The sequence below is a fragment of the Corvus kubaryi genome, unplaced genomic scaffold (genome assembly GCF_017639235.1).
Source record: "Corvus kubaryi isolate FWS band 111438036 unplaced genomic scaffold, C.kubaryi_AGA036_p1.0 37396, whole genome shotgun sequence".
NCBI lineage: Eukaryota > Metazoa > Chordata > Aves > Passeriformes > Corvidae > Corvus > Corvus kubaryi.
In genome coordinates this window covers 31,845,282-31,867,829 of record NW_024581135.1, presented here as the reverse complement: position 1 = coordinate 31,867,829, position 22,548 = coordinate 31,845,282, and the positions used below count along the sequence as shown (strand labels likewise).

Sequence of the window (22,548 nt, the reverse complement as noted above, 5' to 3'; positions counted from 1 at the left end):
TTTCTATATGAAAGAGACTGTAGCTTGTTGGGTACTCTTGTTTTGTTGCTGCAATATGGATTTCCTAATTCTTGTAATAAAAAATTCCCATTCCACATGTACAGAGGTACCCTTAGGAAATGTTGTCCTGCAAACTTTAAATTCGATTTTCTCCATATATGCCTTTATACCGTGGCCTTCCTCCAAGGGATTAGAGAATCTTTTCCTGCAGGTTAAAGGTAGATATTTGTAATGTTCCAGCAATGTCTTTCTTGAAGGAGTAGTATGAGATTTTGCAGCTTTAGGGGAAGAAAAGTATTTCCAGACAGGAGTAGTGACCAGTGTGTTATTGAAAAATATCTCTGAATGGAACAGTAGTTGTCCTTTGCAATTAGTGAGTAACATGCCCTGATGTTTGAATTTCTGCTTTGTGGGGTGCATTATGCCATGGAGTCTGTGGATGCATATCTGTCTTAGGGTTTCACAGCATTAAATGTCATGTTTGAACAGGTGCTGCTTTGTTTTCCTGTGGTTTTATTTCCTCCTTCTGTCAAATTACGGGGTTGTCAAATCAAGGAAATTGCACAGGTTTTTTTCAGCTTATTCCAGTCACAAGCCACCACTAGGAATTTCACAAGACAAATCCTGTACCTGACCCATTAAGATAAAAAAAATGAGATGATTCATGCTGCAAGGATACTGGAATATTCTTTCTGTCCAAGTGTATTGACTGTTAGAGGGCAGGTTTGACAAATCGTTAGATTTGTCTATAAGAAATGGTCTCATTTTGTCAAGATGCTGCTGCTGACTGATTTATTTTTGCTGTTTAAATGATGGAGGTTTAATTGTAAAGTCCCTGAGTGGGAAATGCATGTTTTTGGCTTATCCTCTAATAGGCACTTCCCTGTTTTTCTTGAAGGTGTGTAATATAGTGTGGGGTTTAAGATAGCATATTTAAAATAGAGTATTATGAAGATTTTAATATTTCCCTTCCTACCTTTTTCCTCCAATATTCTGTAACAAAGTGTCAATTTTTAATATTTTCATTCTGTGAACTCTAATGCAAGGTAAAATGATACTGGCAGTGATTTAAAAAAAAAATGAAAGAGCAGCATTACAGGCTTAGTATTAGCCAGTAAGTAAACTGAAATGAAAAAAATAGCCTTATAATGGCCTCTTAAATGTCTGGGCAAAGCTGTTTTATTTTGTACGTTTCAAGAGCTCTTGCTAGCATTTAGTTGCTCATTTTAATCTCTTTCACTTGCAAATTTATCTTAATTTGAAAGATTAGTTTTATTTAAGATTTTATTCTTGTAATATTAATAATTTATCTCACTTATCTCAAATTACAGAAGACGATATTTAAATGACTCCTAAATAATGAAGCTCTGCAGACTGCAGCGTTTCATCTTGTCTGCTGCCTATCTCCCTTGCCCCAGGAAGGTGAATTTCTGCTTCAGTGTTCCATAGTAACCACAGCTCTGAGAACCAGGGTGGCTGATTCAACAAAATAGCAGCAAATCAAAATGCAAAGTTGCTATGGTAATTGTGATTCTCATAGGTTTATTGTGTCCTGCGAGTTCTCATGTTCTTTCTAGGGTGATGAAGCAGTCTGATTTTAATTTGTGAAGAAAGCATCTAATGGTGAAAAAAACATCTTGCAGCTCCTTACCAAATGAGCACCCTGCAGCAGTATATGCTATGCACTTAATATTATTCCAGTGAATTTTTTAAATGACATATGTATGCCATGCAGTGTTTAAAGGAATACAGGAAAAAAAATCCCATCTAACCTTCATGGCTGCTTTCCTGTATGAATTTCATGGCTCTCGCTTAGGTAGCCCATAAAAATATAGAACGGGGAATTTTCTTTCTATTTTCTATATCTTCCCAGGAGCACTTCAAAGTGCTTGGGAGTGTGTTCCCACTGGATAGGAGACTGAGTCGTTAGCAGCTTTATGGATTAGACTGATGACATTCTGCTGCAGTTCTTACAAGCAGGATCATTCCAGGAAGGTGTTCATTGATTATGCAGCAGTAATCATTAGGGATACAGCCTATGATCATCTGGTTTATTTTATTGATTTTGCAGGACCTTAATTTCATCAATATTTGGTTCCTATCAACATTTGTGGAATGATTGTCATGCTTATGCAGTTTATGCATCTGGTCTGAGATCTTGGGTGGAAGTGTAACCACTTCTAATGGTAGAACACAGCTGTTGGTTGTAGGAAAGAGTTATTTTTGTTTATTTATTCATTCAAATAACTCATCAGATCCATCCTCTCTTATATACAACAGATCTTCGGTTGAAAAAGCTGATAATTTGCCTATGCAATAGTACAGATTTTGGATACTGTGGCCATCCAGACTATAAAGTAATCCAAACCTATTAAAATAATTGCAAGCATTAAAAATTTGCTTTTTTTTTTTTTTTTTTTGAAATGTGGTGGGGTTTTGTCATTTTTTTTTTTTTTTTTAATATGAAGTCAAGGTAGTGCTGCAATTAGTACCTGTACAAGTGTGTCATGGAATGAGATGGATGGGAATTTAATGTCTGTTGGGAAGTACCAGGAGTGTCTAAAGTCTTTCTCATGTGTGAAAAATTACCTTATACTGGGCAAATATCACATCAAAATGTGGCAGCTCAAGTTTGCTAGAGTTGCATATTGGCCACATTTAGTCCTGATTAAATTTCATCGTTCCTTTAAGTTGCTTCTGAATTTGGAGGAACTGATTCCAAAAGTTGTGGGGAGAGCAGTTCATTGGTTTACACTGACATAATGCTTATTGACTACTTTGGAAATTCTTTCAGTGCCTACGTACTAATGAGGCATAAATTAATATTTTTCAACAAATATTTGAGGATAGGATTTCTATTAAGAATGTTTTGCAGTTTTCTTTATCTTTCTTCAAAAAACAAACCTCCTTTTCCTCTTGTTTGCTTAAGATTTGTATTTACATATGCACACACATCCATAAAAAATATAAACCTGTGAAGTATGTTGGTTTAAAAGGTAAATAATTATTCTGTTAAAGTGAAAGAAAATAATTATTCTGCTGAAGTGAAATGAAATTGTTGTCAGTAAATAAATGCAACTAATAATCTTTTTTCTGAAAGCATCAGTAAAATGCAGTGTTAATTCTATGTAAAAAGTGGTGCCAAGTCCATGAATACTTTTGCTGGGAAAAAATGGACAAGGTATGACTGAGGTAAGTATTCTATTTCTTTAGTGTGTTGGGGTTTTTTCTTTATTTATTTACTTTTGTTTCCTATCAAAATCCCTTCTAGAAGTTAAAAATGCTTTGTTCTTATTAGTGTAACACGTAACACTTGCTCCAGTGTGTCAGTAGACAGACAGCTTCTCCATACTGTCTGAGACAGTTTTATTATAATATGAAACTACATTTGGGCTCTGTTTTGAACTAAATTAATAGTTAGTCTTTGACCTACTAATTTATTTAGAATCTTGAAGTTTTCTCTGGATCATGCTAATTTCCCAGAGGCAAATCCCTGGCAGTTTTTTAGTCTACTAGATTAGAAGTGTCCCTTTAAAGTGCTCATCCTGATGGGTTCGATTCAATGCATTTAATTTCATGTAATACATTCACCACTCTTTTTAATGTGAGGCTTGCAAAAACCCTCGTCTTTAGAAAAGTATTGGTCTTTTTCCATGATCAGTGCTCTCACTGGCTAAAATCTTACAGGGACTCATCATCACAGAGATTACTCCAGGATGGATTGAATTGTGGGAGGAAGGAGACTGAGCAGAGCTCTGTGAAGGAAAGAGGACAATATAGAAGGCAAGGGGAAATAGGAAGTGGGAAAGGGAGTTTTCAGAACATGATGAATGTGTAGAAATCAGATGTATTTTTTTTGAGATGACAGCACATTGTTGGGTTTACATCTCTTCCTGCATTGTTAGTTTGTTCAGCTCTTAGCAGACATATCCAGTTGTTTCAAGAGATGCAGCCCCTCCTTGATGTGGCACTGAGGAGTCAGAGTAGCATGTGAAATGTGTTCTTAGGCTCTATTTTTAATTTTCCCAGTAAGGTGGGAGGAAGTGCCACCTCAATACTGTAGTGTGTGCTGAAATGATGCATATATTGACATGAATGAGCTTCTAGTAAATAATTTCCATTTCCTCTTAACCCATGTACAGATGCTTGACAGTTCTGGCACTGTGGTCTGTGCCTATCACAGCCATGCTGGTGAAATAAGGAAGTGTTTCTCTGTAACTGAAATAAAGCATTATTTGAAGCAAATGTAAAAGAATCTGTTTGAAAAGCTCTCAGTCAGACTATAATTGTTCTTTTTCCAGCAAAAGCTCACTTGAGCTTCTGATGTGTGACAAAGCTTAGGTAACAGTGTGTTAAATTTTTTAAAATTTCTAATCTGTTACAGTTTTTCTTGACTGTGAAGCACCAGCTTGGTGGAGACACCTAGATCTGACTAGACTGGGTTAAACTGCCTCCTGTAAATGACTGAAACAGGCACTGCTTGGTCCCCCCAGGATCTAGCCTTAGCTCCCTCATAATTGAGATTTTGTTGATGCCTTCTGTGGAAATTGGTTGACCAGAAATAGGGCAGTGGGAATACTGTGGTGTCCTACTTTCCCAGACCCTGTTTTGCTGCTTTGTCCTTGGAAATTGGTGATGTGTTCTGTGTCCCTGAAGAGATGTTTGCCAAAGCTCTTCTTTTAAATATACATCCTAATGTTTGATTTTGCATTAAAATATTTTGAGGGAGTGCAGAGCTACAGAACTGTGCTGTATAGATTATGTGGATTGGCTGTTCGTATGCAACTGCAGCAAATGCTGATTAGCTCTGTGCTTCGGTTTATTTAATTTTTACAATATCTTTGTATTGTCTAAAAGCAGTTTTCTGTAAGTGTCTGTAGCTGAACCGTGGTGACCAGCACCCCTGACAAGGAGCAGTAAAACATCAATATCTTTTCTCCAAAGGGCATTTCAAGGAGCAGCCTGTACTTGCTTTAAATTTAGAGCCATAATGCTGCCGTTTTGCCTAAAGATCAACCCAAATAAGGCAATTTTTAGCAACTGCTGCAGTCTGTGTCTGTCCTTATGTACCCCTGTTCTTTATCATTCATTTTGGGGTTAGTGTTGGGTCCCTGGCTGGAAAGTTGTAACTCCCCGAGGGATTCTGGAGAGGGGTGGTGCAAACTTAACCTCCTGCTAAGTGCGAGAGTGAAACTGTCAGTAGTTGTCAACTTCCAAGTATTTTCTTTTTGCAGCCAAGTGGAATGATTATATTTGTTGCGTGTGTTGTTCTTATCTAAATCTAAGGTTCTCTTTTCTTGAGAAATTGATTTTTACAGCTGGTTAGGTAATTGCTGAATTTTCTCAGACCTTTTGTGAACAGGGTGAGCTTCTTTGCTTCTCAGTTCAGTCATAGGTTGTTGAAAATAAAATACGCAGATTGTACTTACAACTAATTTATAAAGACAAAGTTAAAATTTCACAGGGCAAAACACTTGTGGTGTATTTTTTATTTTAGCAGAAGTCCTGTTCCATTTTAGGGAGGAAAAATAATGTTCTCCTATTTAGTTTCTGCTATTGTTTTAAATCAGAGGAGCAGCATATAAAACATCCTTATAAAGAATCATGTAATTAGTTTCTAAATGAGATATCCTGATACCAATTTGGAATAGATAGAATGATTTGTGTAGAGTTAGAAAGATCTTTATGCATGTATATGCCCATTGGTACTAGGGTCTATAAATTACTGTGTGGAGTATGACAGGATAAAAGAACACTGATAGATAACAAATGAAGCCCACATTTGGTTGTAGAGGTTATTAATTAGATTTGCAGGTTATTTGATAGCTATGAGAAGCATAATTGAAAACCAGCCAGAGAGCTCACCCCAGTGCCTGACAATAACTCTCACAGTACACCCATAAAACTGTTATAGGAGTTTAGGGGTCACCTATTATGTCATTTTAATGCACTGTGCAAGGCAGAAAATTCAGTCCTGTGTCAGTGCTTTGTATCTTGCTCCAGAACAAAGGTACTCACAGATGGATGGTGAGCTGTGGGGAGGGGGCTTGGTCCAGCACTAAATCACCCCATAGCCCTCTGGTGCTGCCACAACTCCCCTTCATGTATGTGGATTTTTAATGAACTGAAGGTGCAGTAGGCTTTTACTTTTTCAATCGATGCTTTTGTAGTTTGTCACTGCTATTACTGTAGTTCTAAGGAAATTCTGAGAAGTAACGATTGGTGTTTGTGGGCAGGAGGATGGCTTTTATATGACCTTTTTTTACTGAAGCCAGATGTGTGTTGGCTGTCTAGATTATATGTTTCATTGATTTCCACCCCCATGGCAATATCCATTGCAATACTGGATGTGTAGTAAAACCCCATATTTTTATTACACATTTTTTCTTTACACATCAGTGCACCTTTCATATCCCTAATTGTGTTAAGCCAAAAAATACGGTGCTTCATGAATGTAAAAGATGGGAAAAGGGTTGTTCAGTCAGCTAAGACGAAGAAAATGGCACAGCCCAGGTTTTCTCTGGCTGGGTAGCAGGGAGCCTGGTGTAGGCAGTTGCCATAAAACTCTTATCAGTGTGTGCCTTTTCTGGCATGGGTTTAAACATCTCTGGGCAAGGGTGAGAGGAGTCCCCTCGGAAAGACGGAACTAATGAATGATTGAATTGTAGTTACTGTTCATCCCATAAGGTAATTGCTTAACTGGGTAGTTGTCTGTGTGTTTGAGATGAGTAACTGCCTCCTTCCAGGTACAGAACCTCTTTGGCTATAGGAATTTGGTGATAAATAGGGAAAGGAACTTAGGACTGGGTTGCAGAATGTGTAGGAATTCTTCCTGGGCAGTGCCCTGTGTGTGTGTTTTCACCACCGTATCAGTTAATGATATGTGTAGTTTGGCATATATTGGTGCCTGTAAGGGCCCGGCCTTGACCATGGTAATTAAATCTCACAATAATGGTAACCAGATGACATGCTTATCTGCAGGTCAGAATTAAGAACAAATTACATGGACCATAACTGAGATTTTTTGCACTGGTACATTTGTACCCAGCTTGCAATTCCAAGCCGTTCTTTGGCTTAATTCTGTGATACGATTTCTGAGTTAGGCCAGTGATGTGAAGCCAAATTCTTCTAATTCAGGCATTAGATGTTTCTCAAAGAAATGAGGCGTCATTTTACTGACCAGGACATTTCTGAAGGAGCTAAATATGGTAGAAGGCCTTGTTCCCCTTCGTCTGAATAACTGCTGTGTTTCTATGAAGGTTTATCCGAAACATTTTAATGCTGTGGGAGCTGGCATTTCCAGTGGACCTGCCAAGAGAGGAATCCCTTCCTCCGAGGCAGCACAAATCAAATTAGCAAGGACTGAGTTCTTTCTTCTAATTGTGGGAGTTCTGTCAAATCTGTTTAATACTGAGATACAGCTGACCCACTTGTGTTTGGCATGTGTCATTGACCAGAAAAAAGCACAAGGTTCATCCATTGTTTAAGTTTGCAGCTTTGCTTTTGTTAAAAAGTTAACCAACCATTCATTTTTTTCATGTGAATTTTTTTTCAGTATATTTTATTGTGATTAAAATATCCTACTGCAGTTTCGATCATAGTTGAGACTTAAAAGTGTCCTTAAAGACTTGTAAATCAAGATATTTATAAAAAGGAAAAGAAAGACAATATTTTCTTTGCAAATTAGATGTCTTGGATGTTACTATGACATTGTTAATAACTGAATGCCATTAAATCTGTGATAAATTTGCACAATAAATGGATGTGAGGCTTGTGGGGGGGTTGGTTTGAGGAGGGAGCTGGTCGTGGGATGTCAAGCTTGGAAAGATATAGATCAGTGCTGTAGGACCAGAACTACAAACTCTGAGCTCCAGGGCCATGGGATTGTTGTGCTCTTAACTGGGCTGCAACAACTGGTCTCCAAAACTATGGTGAACATGGCTGTGTGAGTAAAAAATTGTTGTTACTGTTGGATTCTGGCTTTTTTTCACTTGGATTTTTAACACGTTATTATTTCACAAGCATTTGGATAGAGGCATAATGATGTGTCCTCATGTCTTCTGTTCTGTTACTGTTGAGGAGTGGAAAGGTTAATTTTTTAAAAAAGTCTCTCCAAAACCATTGCACCAGAGTTGCAAGTGACTTGTTGGCAGGGTATATTCTAGTTGATATCACCAAATCCAAGTGCAGGCAGGGCATGACTCCCTGCCGAGCAGGAGACTTCTTCTTGCCAGGAAGACTTGTTTTAGCGCAAAAGAAAGGCCAAAGGCACTGAGAGCCAGGGGTTGAGTCTCCTTTAATCTGTGTCTGGATATTCAGGGCTGTGAGGTGAGCACTCCTCTCTGGAGTAGCTGCTGCCTATGTGTGACAGTCACATAGGTGGGGACTCTTCCAAAGCTGCCACTGGAGAGCTTTGTCTCAGCAACCCCCCTGGGATTTCAATCCGCATTTCCAGCCTCGCGTCTGCATCTCCTCAACACCCCTTCAGGCAGAGTATCACTTTTGGGAAATGCTGTGGCAATTTCTATACCCATAGGAGAAGGAAGTAATCAAAGTTCAGCATGGCTAAAAACAGCCAATGATATTTGTCAGTTCACCATGAGAGAGTGAAAATAGCACAGTTTTCTACAGTTTTACAGTCTTTTTTTTTTTTTTTTTGGGAACCCAAAGATTCTAAGAAAGTGGGGTTTAATATGGCTGTGACTGAAGGAGATGAGAGGAAGAAATAGTTTTGCACAGAACAACCTTTGAATTTACCAACAGCTGGAGGAGAGCTGTGGCATTTGCCCTCACTCCTGTATTTTCTTGTTAGGCTTTTTGTCAGCAGGAAATGGAAAATACTCATTGAAAGTATGGAATGATTGAAAGAATGTCTCTTTCTGAGTACATTTTAGGTTTTAATTTTTTATGACTTATTTCAGCTGTTAAAACTCGGCTCTTTTTCTCCTGACTTGATTCCAGCTGTTAAAATACCAGTTTATAACAGGCATTTCTGGTATTGCTTCTTACTGGCATGAGCTTGAATTTTTGACTGCTGAATTTCGTACTTTTAAATACCATTTCATTATATACTCCTGACTTCCAAATGACTTCTGGATAATAATATTGTACACAGCCTGTTTCCTCTCCTCTGTAGCCTTTTAACTAGTCATTGGCCAGGGGCAAATGACCTGTTTTTCAAGTTTTGGCAGCCACTGGAATGATGCTAGTATCTGTGTAACTGGATCAATGCCTGGAGGAGCTGTTTGGAGCCCATAATTTGCTGACATGACATAATTTTTTCCCCCAATCATTATGTGATTTAAAACTCCTCTAGCACAGCAATTTAAAGAAATTTTATTCTCAAAATATCTTACATAAGGAAAAAAAACCCCACCCAGATGACATTGTTCCAAGATTATTGTGCATTTTCTGTTTAATTCTGTTAAATACGTTTGAGTACACTGGGTCTTTTTTTATTTTTCTGAAAATATGTATTAATTTGCTCAAGGAGATGTAGATTTTTGTATAACACTGCAGAGAATCAGTCTGGCACAGCTGGTAAATTTTTGCTGTGTATGTGGTAAACAGTAATAAATTGAGGCCAGTGTAGCTTTTGTTGTGTGCAGGTCATTTTTTGCATGAATATACGATATGCTCCGTGCATATAATAGATCTAAATAAATACTTATTTCAGAGAGGCCCAACTTGGGCATCTCCACTACACACTGGATTTTTTTGATGGATTGCACTTGGCTCCTCAAGACCTATTCATTTAAATCAAGGTCAGTGGCAGTAATCTCTTGGTGCAATGTCAATCTCAATTATAGTGGGGATAGCATAATGAAATTGAAGTATGATTTTAGGTAGATACATTTCAAATAACTTAACTTGACATTTGACCTAAATAGAAATGCATATTCGTGATGAATGTATTTGAAAGTATTAGGATACAAAGTAGTGCAGTGGTATTGAATAGTAGTATATCTGTAACCAAAATCCTGGAAAATTTGTTATTTAAAATATTTTTAACAGTGATCCATAGATATTTTAATTTCTAACAATAAATTAATTTTATTCTTGAAATAATGTGGAATTCTGTCCCTTTTCACATACTGTGAAAAGACTCCCTAATAATTTATTTACCATCAGGGTGGAAGAGAAATTGAATGTGGTTCAGAGCACCTTGAGACTGCTGTTCAAGTGGATTTATTATTTTCAACATACTTTTTAGTCACTGTAATTATGATCTCTGCAAGGCACTGGGTATGGTACGGACTATCAGATCTTCTAATTGGCAGTAGAGAGATACTGTTTAGAAGTTGCAATGTCGGAACTGAAAAGTAGCCCGGTGTAAGTCTGGTGGGAGATAGTAGTTTAAAACAGTGTCTGGATGCATTTGGTTGCTTTATAATAACATTACACATGTAAATATAAATGTGTTGTCCCTCTGTCTGTAGACATCAGGTTCTCTGCTTTTACAAACTCAAGGTGCATCTTGAAATGTGTGTCCCAAGCCAAGGGTTACACTTGGATAACAAGACCATCTGTATTATCAGTGTGATATTGCAGAGCATATTAAATCTCACGTCATCACAGATGCGTTCTTCAAGCTTAAACAAAAAGGGGAAGATTACTTTGTAATTTGGTTTTGACTGGGTTTTGTTTTGGGGTTTTTTGGGGGCTTTTTGGGTTTTTGTTTGGTTTTTTTTTGTTTTGTTTTTGTTTTTTTTTTAACTGGTTAGTTACTATGTTTGTTGAGTTTGATAAACACTTTTTGACACCTTTGTGCCCTGTCTTAAGGTTTTTTGTTTCCCTCTTCTCTGGGGTATATAATTGCATGGTTACCCCTGCCTTTGGCTAGAGATAGAGATCCACTGTGCAATGGATGAATAACAAAGACCTGAACTCCAGGACTTCTTTACAAGTTTATGGTCCTTAGTTGTGATGTATTATCATGACTTCCTGTTTTTCTTTTTGTCAATAGGATCTGTTTTTACGCTAAAAGTTCAAGTAAATGACATCATCAGTCATCAGTACCTGCGACAAGCGGTGGTGGAGGTGTTTGTGAACTACACCTTGACAAATTCTACTCTTACTGGGAACAATGGAGCAGTGTTAATAAAAGTCCCCTACAAATTAGGATTAAGCTTAACTATTGTCTCATACAAGGATGGCTACCTGCTGACACCTTTGCCTTGGAAGACTACAAGAATGCCAAGTACGTAAGCATCTTACAGTCCTATTACTAAACTGTATCTGGCAGTAATTAAATTTCTCTCCCAAGCTGTCTGGGTAGTTGCTGTCAGCTGAACATGACTCAGTGAAGTCAGTCAAGGGAGGTGATGCCTGTCAATGCAGATCTAAGGGTGAACGGTCTGTTAAACTTGTCAAAATTCTGATTACTCTAAAATAGCCCTTTCTAAATCTAAGTAGGTTATGTTGTGACACACAGTGAATTCTTAGAAATTTTTTTGCCTAGATTTAGCAAAGAGCTGTTAATGTGTTCTGACAAAAATCCTGTTGACCTGAGTGATTCCTGGAGTGCCAATGCTTTTTGTCCTCTATGACAGGTATAACCTGTTGTTACAGCTCCCCTTAAGCAGTGTTTCCTCACAGGTTTTCTTGTTTAACTACTGCATGCTCTTAAAAAGGTACATGATTTTTTTTAAAAAAAGAGACTTTTAAGAATTCTAGTCACTGTTTATCCATAGAAGGTATAAAACAGTAGCAAACATTCAACAGAGGTCTTTCTGCCTAAACACTAAAATTGCTGCTCTGGATAACAGGAGTAACTTATTTAGTCTTCATGTACTCTCTGGTTTATTAAGTACTCTGTTCAATATTTCTTTGGATTTGGAGACCTTGGAGGATTTTTTTTGGTTGCACGGTGTAACAGATATTACCATTTTCCACAGTATACTCGTCTGTGACGCTCTCATTATTCCCACAAAGTCAAGCTAATATATGGCTGTTTGAAGATACTGTCTTAATTACTGGAAAACTGTCTGGTAAGTTCTGTGTATGCAGACTGTAATTAAACACTTTGTGATAGCCATCTGTACACACATGGAAAAAAATTAAGCATCATCTTATTCTCATGTAATACCTATCCACTCAAAGCCAGATTTTCTGTTAATTACGTAGCTGTATGAGGGGCTGTGACAAGTGCTAGACTGGAAATACATAAATCATGGAGAAAGCGGGTGAAAACAGGTTGTTATGCTAAGTGGATTTCTGAAGAGTAGTAAAAACACTGTTTGTGTGTTTTACTGTGGCTAAGACAAAATATTACTCTTTTACAGATGCCAAATCTCAACTGAGTGTTCAGTTTCCAAAATCTTTAATAAAGCTTCCAACGAATCATATTGCAAATGTTACAGCCTATCTGACAGTGCCAGAGCAATTTTTGAAAGTGGACAGCTTTCTCTATACAACAGGAATTATTCTAAATAAATCAGGTATGTGAGTATGTTGGTTAAGAATTCCTATAAAAAAAGATTATAATATTAAAATGCATATGAGTGCACAGTGTTTCAGAAAAACATATGCTTAATTTAAGAGGGCTTGAACCTGTTTCCATTATATTAAATCACAAAGCTTTGTTCCATAGGAGTAAGCTATAAACACATCAGGTGAGTAATCAGTGTTACTCTATGTTGGTCCGTGTAGTATGAGAACGTATCTTGGTGCACTGAAATACTCCTTCAGAGTCTGCTTTCACATATATATATATATATGTTCAGGATTTCATGAGACTGAAATTGGTTTAGTAAACACCTTAAAAATGCAATTATAGCCAAACTGTAAACTAGGTGAACCTAAAGAAATCAGTGTAACAGCAGCCATTGACTTCAGCTGTGGGGATTCTGCATTTTCACTGGAGTGATTGGTTCTAGGGTGTTGCACCCAGCACAAAGATTGTGTGGAACCTCTTGCTTGGCTCACAGTCAGTCAGTCTGGGCAAGTTTGGGACCAAGTGGTCCCTGTGTATACGGCGCACAGTTGTAATAATGTTTTTTGTTCATCTGTTTCGCTGGAGAAGCACTAAGTGGTTTCATGAGTCATAACTCTGCTCTTATACCACTGGATTTTTTAGTATTTGTCATTCTATCAGATAGTTTTTTAATTTGCCTAAGTGCAGTAACCTCTGGTAGGTTGTACTGTGTGCAGTTCCATCTTTCTTTTGTTCTTTTCTTTCTATTCCTAGTGGATCTGAAGTCATGAGGCTCTGAAATTCATTGTAGTGCATGAAGAGGGCACTCCATGGCTTATTTAAACTCGTTATACTCTATTCTTTAATTTTCATTCCATCAAAGGCATCATATATACTGATATTTTGACATAGATATTTTAAAATCTTTTGTTACCAGTATTTCATCTCTTTAAATGGAAGGCAGAAGGGAAGAAGCATAGGAGACTAAGCAGTGTTTATCCTCTTTGAGTTTTCCCTTCAATTTGTCTGGCATGTGTTTTAAATTATTCATATACCCCTAAAGGAATAGGCTTCGTTTTAGGGCAGGTGGAAGCTAATTGATATCTGATGTGCCAGTTCTCTCACAACCAGCTTCTAACAGCCTGCATAGATTTAACATTATTCTGCTGCTTACTAATTCTGTTTCAGCTTCTCTCACCATCTTGTCATATTGGGCATTCTGGAGCATTTGCAAACTGCTGAAAGGGAAACAAAGGAAAGATACTTTCAGGCTGCTTTGTAAATGCAACATTTCCTCTGAGTGCTTTGACAAGCCTCATGATTACCTATTCAGTTAATTCTGGCTGCCAAATTAGGAAATTAATCCTTACAGGAGGAGTTCCATATGCCTTCAGTTTGATTCAATGTTATGTACATTGTGATTATACCAAAATTCTTGTATGATCTGTATTTCACATCAGTGCAAAACACATCAGGTGTTTTGCAACCTCATTATCTGAGGGGAAAAACCCTCCTTCCCCCGTCCCAAGACAAGTTTTGCCTCATCGTTAATTCTACAGTCGGCATAGAACCTGGATGTTGCAAATCTGTTTCTCTTACAGCATTAGTATAGAAATGACTGTGTTTTGTTTTAATCATAGGTTGTTAAAAGTTCAGAAGAAAAGTAATGTTGATTTTTATTTGACCAAATTGATAACAGCTGACTGTGTAGCTGGATGTAGATGAGGACTTGCCTTTAGTAGCTTAATTCTTAATTTGTTTCTTTTAAAATAAACTATGAATGGAGAATTACAAGAGATTTCTTGTTTTCAGGTTTCAAAAGCATGGAATTAACTCCTCTTGCTGCCATATGTGTAAATGTTCTTTTGGCTGGGAAAGAACTGAATGTAAATGGTCCTATTCAGGTTACACTTCCTCTTCCCACAACTACTGTAAAATCAGGAGATGCTGTACCTGCCTGGACATTCGATATGAAAATTGGTAAGTGGGTTAAGTTATTTGTTATTCTGCCTTCCAGCACATGCCTGTAGTTTCGGGCACACGGCACTGCAGGTCATGGAACAGTGATGGCACTATTCTAAGAAGTGATGGTCAATAGATGGTCAATTTTCTTAAGGGACTACCTTGAATTGTTAGTTCAAAAAGCTTTGGTAAAATTCATTAGCATTCCTCTTGCCTGCTTTTTTAATGTGCTGGATTTTTATTTTCGTGGGAGGTTGAGTATTCACAGAACATATATTTTAGATGATGTTAAATTTCAAGCCTAGTAATTTTGTGAATTCCTTCTTATAAGAAAGCAAACCAGAACTGAAGGTTTGGATGCTTTGTTTCCTAGACTGTAGCTCTAAAGCTCATCCTTTGATGCTAGAACTGGAATAGATGTTGCTTCAGTTAACAAAAACAATTCAGAAAGTGAAATGAAGGGGAAATAAGAGTTATTCAAGGGAACAACATTGTTCTTCCAAAATGCAAAGAGGAGGCTGGGGATTAGTCATTCTAAAGCTTTTGTCATCCCTTCATGTCTAATTTTAGTCAGGAGTGAGTAATGAGCTACATCCACATAACCCATTTAGATGACCTGTATTAGGTGTGGGTGCATTAATGTCCTGATTGTCCTACATTGTACCTTATGGTTGCCATCACACTTCAGCTTGAAATATGCAAGTGAGTTAGGAGGGCATGTGCTGCTCCTTATCAAGGCAAAAAGCTTTTGTCCAGCTGTTGGAAGTACAGGAGAGGGACACCAGCTCTAACAAAGTGTTGTTTATGTGTTCAAGAAACTGATCATCTTAATGGAGAACAACTGAAGAACATGGATTTGAATTAAGAACATGCTAATAAAATTTGGCTAGGCTGTCTTGTGGGGAAAAAAGTAAATAGGATAAGTTTTGGCATAGAAGATTAAGTCTGTCTATACACCTAGAATACTTTAGAGGGGTAACTGGTGGGAAGAGATGGCATTTTTCATCAAATAAAGGGTTTTAGTCTGAGGTGGCAAAATATCACCCAGGGTTTAAATTTCTTACTGCCACAGCCACTTTTGCCAGCTCCTGTGCTCATCCTGTGCTGAGCTGCTTTAACTCCCTAAACAAAGCTAAGTCAACACTGTTGTTAAAACAACGAGTTGACAGAACTGGAGCAGCACAGGATCAGGTCAGAATATAAACCAGTGTAAGGTGTTTGTTATGTGGGTGTTGAGGGTCCTTCTCAGCATTCCTACGTAGGCATGTTGGCCTTGGGAGTAAAACAGGAGCCAGGATCATGGCATGCTGATCCAAAACCCAGTAAAACCAGTTGTTTTTTTCCTCTCCAATGGGATGTACTTTGACAGAGATTCCAGAAAGGCAAATTGTTTGTAATGGATACTCTCTGAGGTGTACTGTTCACATGGAGCCTTCACTGCTGCTTGCTGAGGAGAGGGCAAGGAGGATGGCAAAAAAGGACAGAAACTTTTGGGGCATAACTTAACTTGAACTTTTTCTCCCATTTCTTCCTTTCTTACAGTAAAAATTTGCAACTGTATTCACTTTCTGGATGTTTATTCTTAAATATGTTTCTTTTATTTTTTACCTTTGATCCAACACGTGAAAAATGACTTTTTCCCAAGGTAACTGAGTAATTGCAAGGCATGCTGTAGTCAAGGTTCTGGTGACTGAGGGCAGCTGAACACCTCATCTCTGCAGCAAGCATTCCAGAGCATCCATAAGGAGCAGCAGGCCCTCATCTGAGCTGAATGCATAGCTCCTGCTGCACTCAGTAATGAGGCTCTGGCATCCAAGATGTTGCATGCGGGATGTCCCCAGCAAGACACTGACACAATTTTTAACTCTAAAGTCCTTGGGTAATGTGTTATGATGGTAATCAGAGCTCCCATGTCAGTATTGGAAGTGGCAAGGGAACAGGTCTGTGTGGGCTGACCCATATGCACCAGGAAAAAGATAGAAACTGCTTTCACAGGTCTGCCTGTGCAGTGTTCCCTGGGGTTACTCCAAGTGTAGTAGTACTGAGACTGTTCCTGGAAAATGAGCTTTGGTAATTGTACTCCAGCTGCTGTAAATGCAGAATTTGTTGATCTGTATTGAGTATGTCTTCCTTCTCACTAAATATTTTGCTGCATTAGTGCTAAAAGTGCTTTGTGGATTTTAATAGAATTACAAAAACCAGAAAGCTTGCATTCAACATTAAATTGAGAATTATATCCTTCTGCTTGAATGGCAGTAAAGCATAGAGAAAATGGGCTTACTCATTAATCACATTTTAATATTTTTTCTTAATACCTAGTATTTTCTATGGAGTATATTGGGGGAAGATGTAATTTACAGAAAAGGACAGCAAACAGTGTATAGCTTCTTATGGATTTGTTCAGTTAAGATAGAACTTCTGGACACCTAGAAATTATTTTTGCCTTTTATACAATGCTTGCTGGTATTACTCCTGACTCTGGGCAACGTTTCTCAGGTGGCTGAGAAAACACTTTCAGAGCTCTAGGTGGTTGCTGCTGCCCTTCCCCTCTGCCAGCCATCACAAGCACCAGGAGAAAGCCGCATGTTTTACTGCTAAGTGATATTTTCTCTGTGTGTGCCTGTGCATGTGAGCATCTGTGGCAGGCATCCATCCTCATCTTTACCTCCTGGCTGGGAGATATTTACTTTTGCTTTGCTGAAAGAAGGGTCCTGGAAGAAAATAGAACTGAAATTCATATAAGCTCCATCTTACATGAGCTATACTGTTTTCATACTTCGATTACTGGAGTTTAAAAAAAGCTGGTGGTTGTCTCTACCTCTCAGTATTTGCAGGTTGAATATGTAAGGTTGGTTACAGGAGGATGTTTTCTGTCCTTAGAATTTCACAGATGGCCCACAATAAATGTGTTTAAGTGAATTAAGTATAATTCTCCCTCTTCTAATGGATGCTTTATTAATTGTAGAAGCGGGCATACCATAATACCTGTCCCATGTGTTGCCAAACAGATAGTGTGTCCTAACAATAGCACTTCCTTGGGCTAAGTGAACTGTTACAGCCTTGGGGCAGGGAGAAGGAGAGAAACATTCAAGACAAACATTGTTTATCCTATTGCAGCTTAATAAGATTAAAATGTTTTCCCACTAAGTTCTGCTAGCTGATGGTAAACTTGTGTTCACATGCATCAGTTAACCTGCTCCCTCATTTTTTAGTCTTGGCCTTCATGCATGCTTAAGGTCATATAATAGGCTTTCTCAAATTATTTGTGTGCATATCTATGTGCATATATGTAAAAGACATTTATTAATAGAAAATAAGTCATATTAATTTTACTTCTGGTAAGTAATGTTGATGCTTTGTTTCAAAGTAAACAGCCACAGAGGGATATTTGCAATGAAATTGTCAGGAGAGGAAGTTTGCCTGTTTAGCTAAAGCTGTGTAATAAACAATGGCTAAGTCAGAAGTTTCAGTTTTCTTATGACCTTGTGTATTTTTGGTAATAGCATAATTGCTGATGGTTTGAGGTATAGAAGAATCTTGCATGGCATGTGCAATGTTTGTCCTTTTTTTCCCCCCAGGTGCTTGGGTAAACCGTGGGCTAGGAATGGTCAAGGAAGTGGATGGTCAGTTAGTATGGACATACACTGCTCAACACTTGGGCTACTGGATAGCAGCTCCACTGCCTGGAACGAGAGGTATGGCAACAACTGGCCAAGCAATTGCTGAATGCCCCACGTAAGGCTGTCAGTTTGATTTCTTTATTTAATAGCAGGAAGGGAGAAGTGACATGCAGATTCTTCACTTGGATAACTTTTGTTTGAGTCCTTACAGTGATTTTCTTGCATGTTTTGTAAATTCATATGAAGGAATCTATCAGAGAAACAGTATGTCTGATTCCAAAACCAGGTAGGACTCTCTGACAGAGTGCTAAGTAGAAAATGTAGACCACTTTTCTAAGTTAGTTTGGACAATTAATGCAAATATAATTTGTCTGGAATGAGGTAGATGTCATGGTAAGGCTTTAGTACTTGAGATGAACCTGTCATTATATTGTAACCTGTTTGTATATTTTCTAGTTTGCTGAAATAGCAAGGTGAAAAGGGAAGGATGAACATAATGCCATTGGAACACAAAATCACTGAAAAAGTACCGTTCAGTTTATTAGCTCTGCACATCAAGTGGAATCATTTGGTTTTAAGAACTAATGCTTGTCTGGTTTTGTTTGACAATCTAGAATCCATTATTAGTGCTGTTTCCAAGGACATAACAGCCTATCACACAGTGTTCCTTACGGCCATACTGGGAGGAACTCTTGTCATTATCATTGGATTTTTTGCTGTTCTTCTTTGTTACTGCAGGTAAGCAAAAAGAAGTTTCAGTGGGCTCATTATGAGTAGAGTTTGAGGTTGATAAAATAGCCTTTTCAGGTTAAGACTTGTTTCCTTAGCTAAACTATAATGGATAGCCTAAAATTTTTTAAGAAATTACAGTTACAGAATTTCATTTTAAGTTTGTGATATCTCATTACACTATGACTTCTTAACCAAAGTCTAACCTTCAGCTTTGCTAGTCAACAGTCCAGTATTTTGTAGTATGCTCTGCAGTCACCTTACTTCTCTTTTGCATAGGGATAAATGTCGTCGCACACAGAAGAAGGAAAAAAACACAACTAAGCTGGAGGTCATAAAAAAAGATCAGACAACGTCAACAACTCACATAAATCACATCAATGCTGTGAAAGGGTCTTTAAAGTTGGAGGATAAGTCACAGTTATATACACCGAAGATTTCTTCATACAGCCCTCAAAGAAGGCTGTCCATAGACACAGAAGACGGAAAATCACAAGACAATTTTAAAATCTACACAGAGGATGCTTCTTACCAGTCATCCTGTCAGACTGGTCAGGCAAGAAATTCAGCCCATTCAGTGGAGCCTAATGCTGGAGTGAGGCTTTTACAGCAGCCAAAGCACAGTAACAGTGCTATTTCCCAGGCTCCTAGGGACATTCCAGACCAAAACAGATACCTTTCACTGAAAGAGGAGATATATGGGCTTTCCCACATCCCAGAACATCTAATGCATATTTACAATCAGCCTATTGCTATTCTTCAAACCTCAGACCTTTTCCACTCCCCAGAACAACTGCATCCTGCTAAATCAGCAACTTTGCCAAGGAAAGGGCAGCTGGTGTATGGCCCCATGATGGAACCCATGAATCGCGACAATTACATGCAAACACTCCCCAAAATGCCAGTGCACTCTCATCCCCAGCCTTCTGCCTGCAGAGATGAAAACAGTACCCTGGGTGGTGAAGAGGGCTTACCTTCCCAAACATCCAACTGGAGCCGGTACACCAACAGCTTACTGGAATCTGTCTCTGTTCCTGGGACATTGAATGAAGCAGTTGTAATGACTCCATTTTCATCTGAACTTCAAGGTATTTCGGAACAAACATTGCTGGAACTCTCTAAAGGAAAACCATCTCCACATCCTCGAGCATGGTTTGTGTCCCTGGATGGAAAACCAATTGCTCAAGTGAGGCATTCCTTCATAGATCTGAAAAAGGGCAAAAAAACAGAGAGTAATGATACTAGTCTGGACTCTGGTGTGGACATGAATGAGCATCATCCTAGCAGGAAACTGGAGAGAGAGAAAACTTTCATTAAAAGTATGCCACATTCTAAGATTCTTTACTTGGAAGATCTGGATCTGAGTAGCAGTGAAAGTGGGACCACTGTTTGCACTCCAGAGGACCAGGCTGTGAGGCACATTATGGAAGGAGGGAATGGGCCAGTCATAGAACAGCATGATGAGGAAGGTCTAAGAAAAAAATCTCTACCAGGAAGTCATGAGTCTGGTATCCCTTCTGCTAAAAAAAGGGATAGACCACCTCTAATGAAAAGAGATAGCAAAACCAATATCTGGAAGAAAAGAGAGGAGAGGCCCCTTATTCCTATAAATTAAAACACAATGTGCTTTGTGCTTTTGCTCTCCCTGCTGGTTGTTGACCTCTTGGCTGCTTCTGTAATTCTGCAGTGTTGGGTTTACAAGGGAAAAGTTGTTTTCTAGTATAAAAAGTTTCCTTTTTTTAACGTACAGATTGAGATACTAAACTTCAGCTGGGCAATTGATATTCCATGCAAATTGAAAACAGGGAAATGCTACTTGTAAACTTTTCCAGTTCCTGATTTTATTGGCAGTATGGGGAAGGCCCACATTTTAATTAGCCTGTCATTCTTGGACACACCTTTGGGAATGCACAGTGAGAAATGTAGGCACATGTTTTAATATTTTTGTACTTGTTGCTAATGTGATGGTAGCCTAGTTAAAGCCATTCCTCAGCCTTGTTCCTAATCAACGTGACCATTCTGTACAGCATTTTATATGTGAACTTTTCTAGGGATCTGTTACTACTTCTTTGTACAATGTGAAATGTTTCATCCGTTGGTCCCACAACACCAGCAGATGAGCTCTGTTGGATTTATCAGCGGAGCTCTATAGCATTACTGCCCTCCCTGTGTGGCCATCCATGTGCAATTCCATACAACAGTGGGGGAAGGGGGAAGTGTACAAGCTCTGTGGCCACTGCAGTTCACGGTCCCCGCTATCTTAAGATGTTGCCCATCTGCTTTGTTTGAATCTGCTTTGTTATGGCCCATGGAAGTTGAAGACTGACATCAGTTGTGAAGTATCTACGTCCAGCAGAAAAGGACTGGTTCTGGTAGCATTTGAAGCTGCAGCTACTCCTGATCCCAGTGTCTTGTTTTGGCTTCTTTGTCAGTGAACATCTTCTCTTCTGCATGCTGTTGGGCCAATTGTGCTCCACAATATAGCCTTGAATTTCTGCATATTTATAAGCAAGAGTTTGGCCCATGATGAAGTGTGTAAGATTAGACAAATTATACCTTGGAAATAGTTTCTTGAGCAGGAAAGCTCGGCACTGTTGCTTTTTATTTTATGTTTAAAACAATGGGAGATCATTTGAGGTTTATGTGCCTACATTTTTCCAGCCTGAGCTGCTTTTATCTAGGTTTGCAGAGGAGTTAAGCAGGCTTTAAAAGTTGGGGGGAGGGTTACGAGCATGAGACAGAAGATTGCAAAATTTGGTCTATAATGCAATATAAATACTACTTATGACTCATCTTAGAGTTAAATTTACCAAAAGTCATGAATGCATGAATTGTAACTAAGATATGTATAGAGGAAGGAAAGGCCATCAAAATATTCTTTAATTTTAATGTTCATCTTGTCAAAGTGATCATTTCAACTTTGGCTAACAGAAAAATGGATGCATCTCTTAATGTGCTTCATACAGTATACAGAATGTATTTCTGTGGCTTTGAGGCTGTTTCCCCGGTGAAATAAGTTCCAGCATTTTGGCTTTGGCAGTTTGATTATAAATCATCCTAAAAAGGCTTTATAAATATTTCCCTTAGAGCTTGGTTAAGGTTCTGTACCAAGACCCAAACATACAATGCCTATATTTGAATTGTGGTGTGAACAGTGCTTGGTTGTCTGCCCTGTAGTACACTCAAGAGTTGGGAAGTATCCTATGCAGCTGGGCTTCTGGGAATATTTACTCAGGAAATATTACTGTGAAATATGTCTGTTGTGTTGGGATTGTCAGTTGTCTGGTGCTGTTTCTAGAAGAATATGTAAGGTAACCACGATGGTACTAGCAATGCATCAGTCCAAATTCTGGTGAGCAGTTGCTTCATGAATGAAGTGTTCCTATTGAGTTCACAAGTATGAAAGTGCAAATTGAGTTCGAGATAAGTGTGTGTGTGGTGGGTTGACCTTGGCTGGATGCTGGGTGCCCATCAAGCCTCTCTGTCACTCCCCTTTCCCAGCTGGACAGGGGGACAGAAAATAACTCCTAGTTGGAAAACAACTCCTAGATTGAGATAAGGTAGTTTGCTAAAGCAAAAGCAAAAGTTTGCGTGTGCACAAAGAGGAAAAAAAATAGTCTCTCCTTCTCATCAGCGAGCAATGTGTGGCCACTTCCTGGGCTGCTTCAACACGTGTAGTGGTTGCTCCAGATGGCAAACCTTGTAAATAACAAATGCCCCTACTTCCTCCTCCTTTCCTTAGCTTTTATATCTGAGCTGACATCATATGGTATGGAATATCCCTTTGGTTAATTTGGGTCAGCTGGCCTGGCTATGTCCCCT

The 22,548-nt window shown here is 38.5% G+C and overlaps 1 protein-coding gene across 1 annotated transcript in view; it reads left to right on the top strand.

Moving 5' to 3' along the window:
- The window catches only part of FAM171B (family with sequence similarity 171 member B), a 32,999-nt gene extending 10,713 nt beyond the window's left edge, over positions 1-22,286 (top strand). Inside the window, exons 2-8 of the mRNA XM_042040737.1 lie at positions 10,967-11,200; positions 11,898-11,990; positions 12,285-12,440; positions 14,228-14,395; positions 17,956-18,072; positions 18,612-18,735; positions 19,006-22,286. Coding sequence (XP_041896671.1) covers positions 10,967-11,200; positions 11,898-11,990; positions 12,285-12,440; positions 14,228-14,395; positions 17,956-18,072; positions 18,612-18,735; positions 19,006-20,341 — 2,228 coding nt within the window. The 3' untranslated portion in view covers positions 20,342-22,286. The remainder of the gene's footprint in view (positions 1-10,966; positions 11,201-11,897; positions 11,991-12,284; positions 12,441-14,227; positions 14,396-17,955; positions 18,073-18,611; positions 18,736-19,005) is intronic.
- The last annotated feature ends 262 nt before the right edge of the window (positions 22,287-22,548 follow it).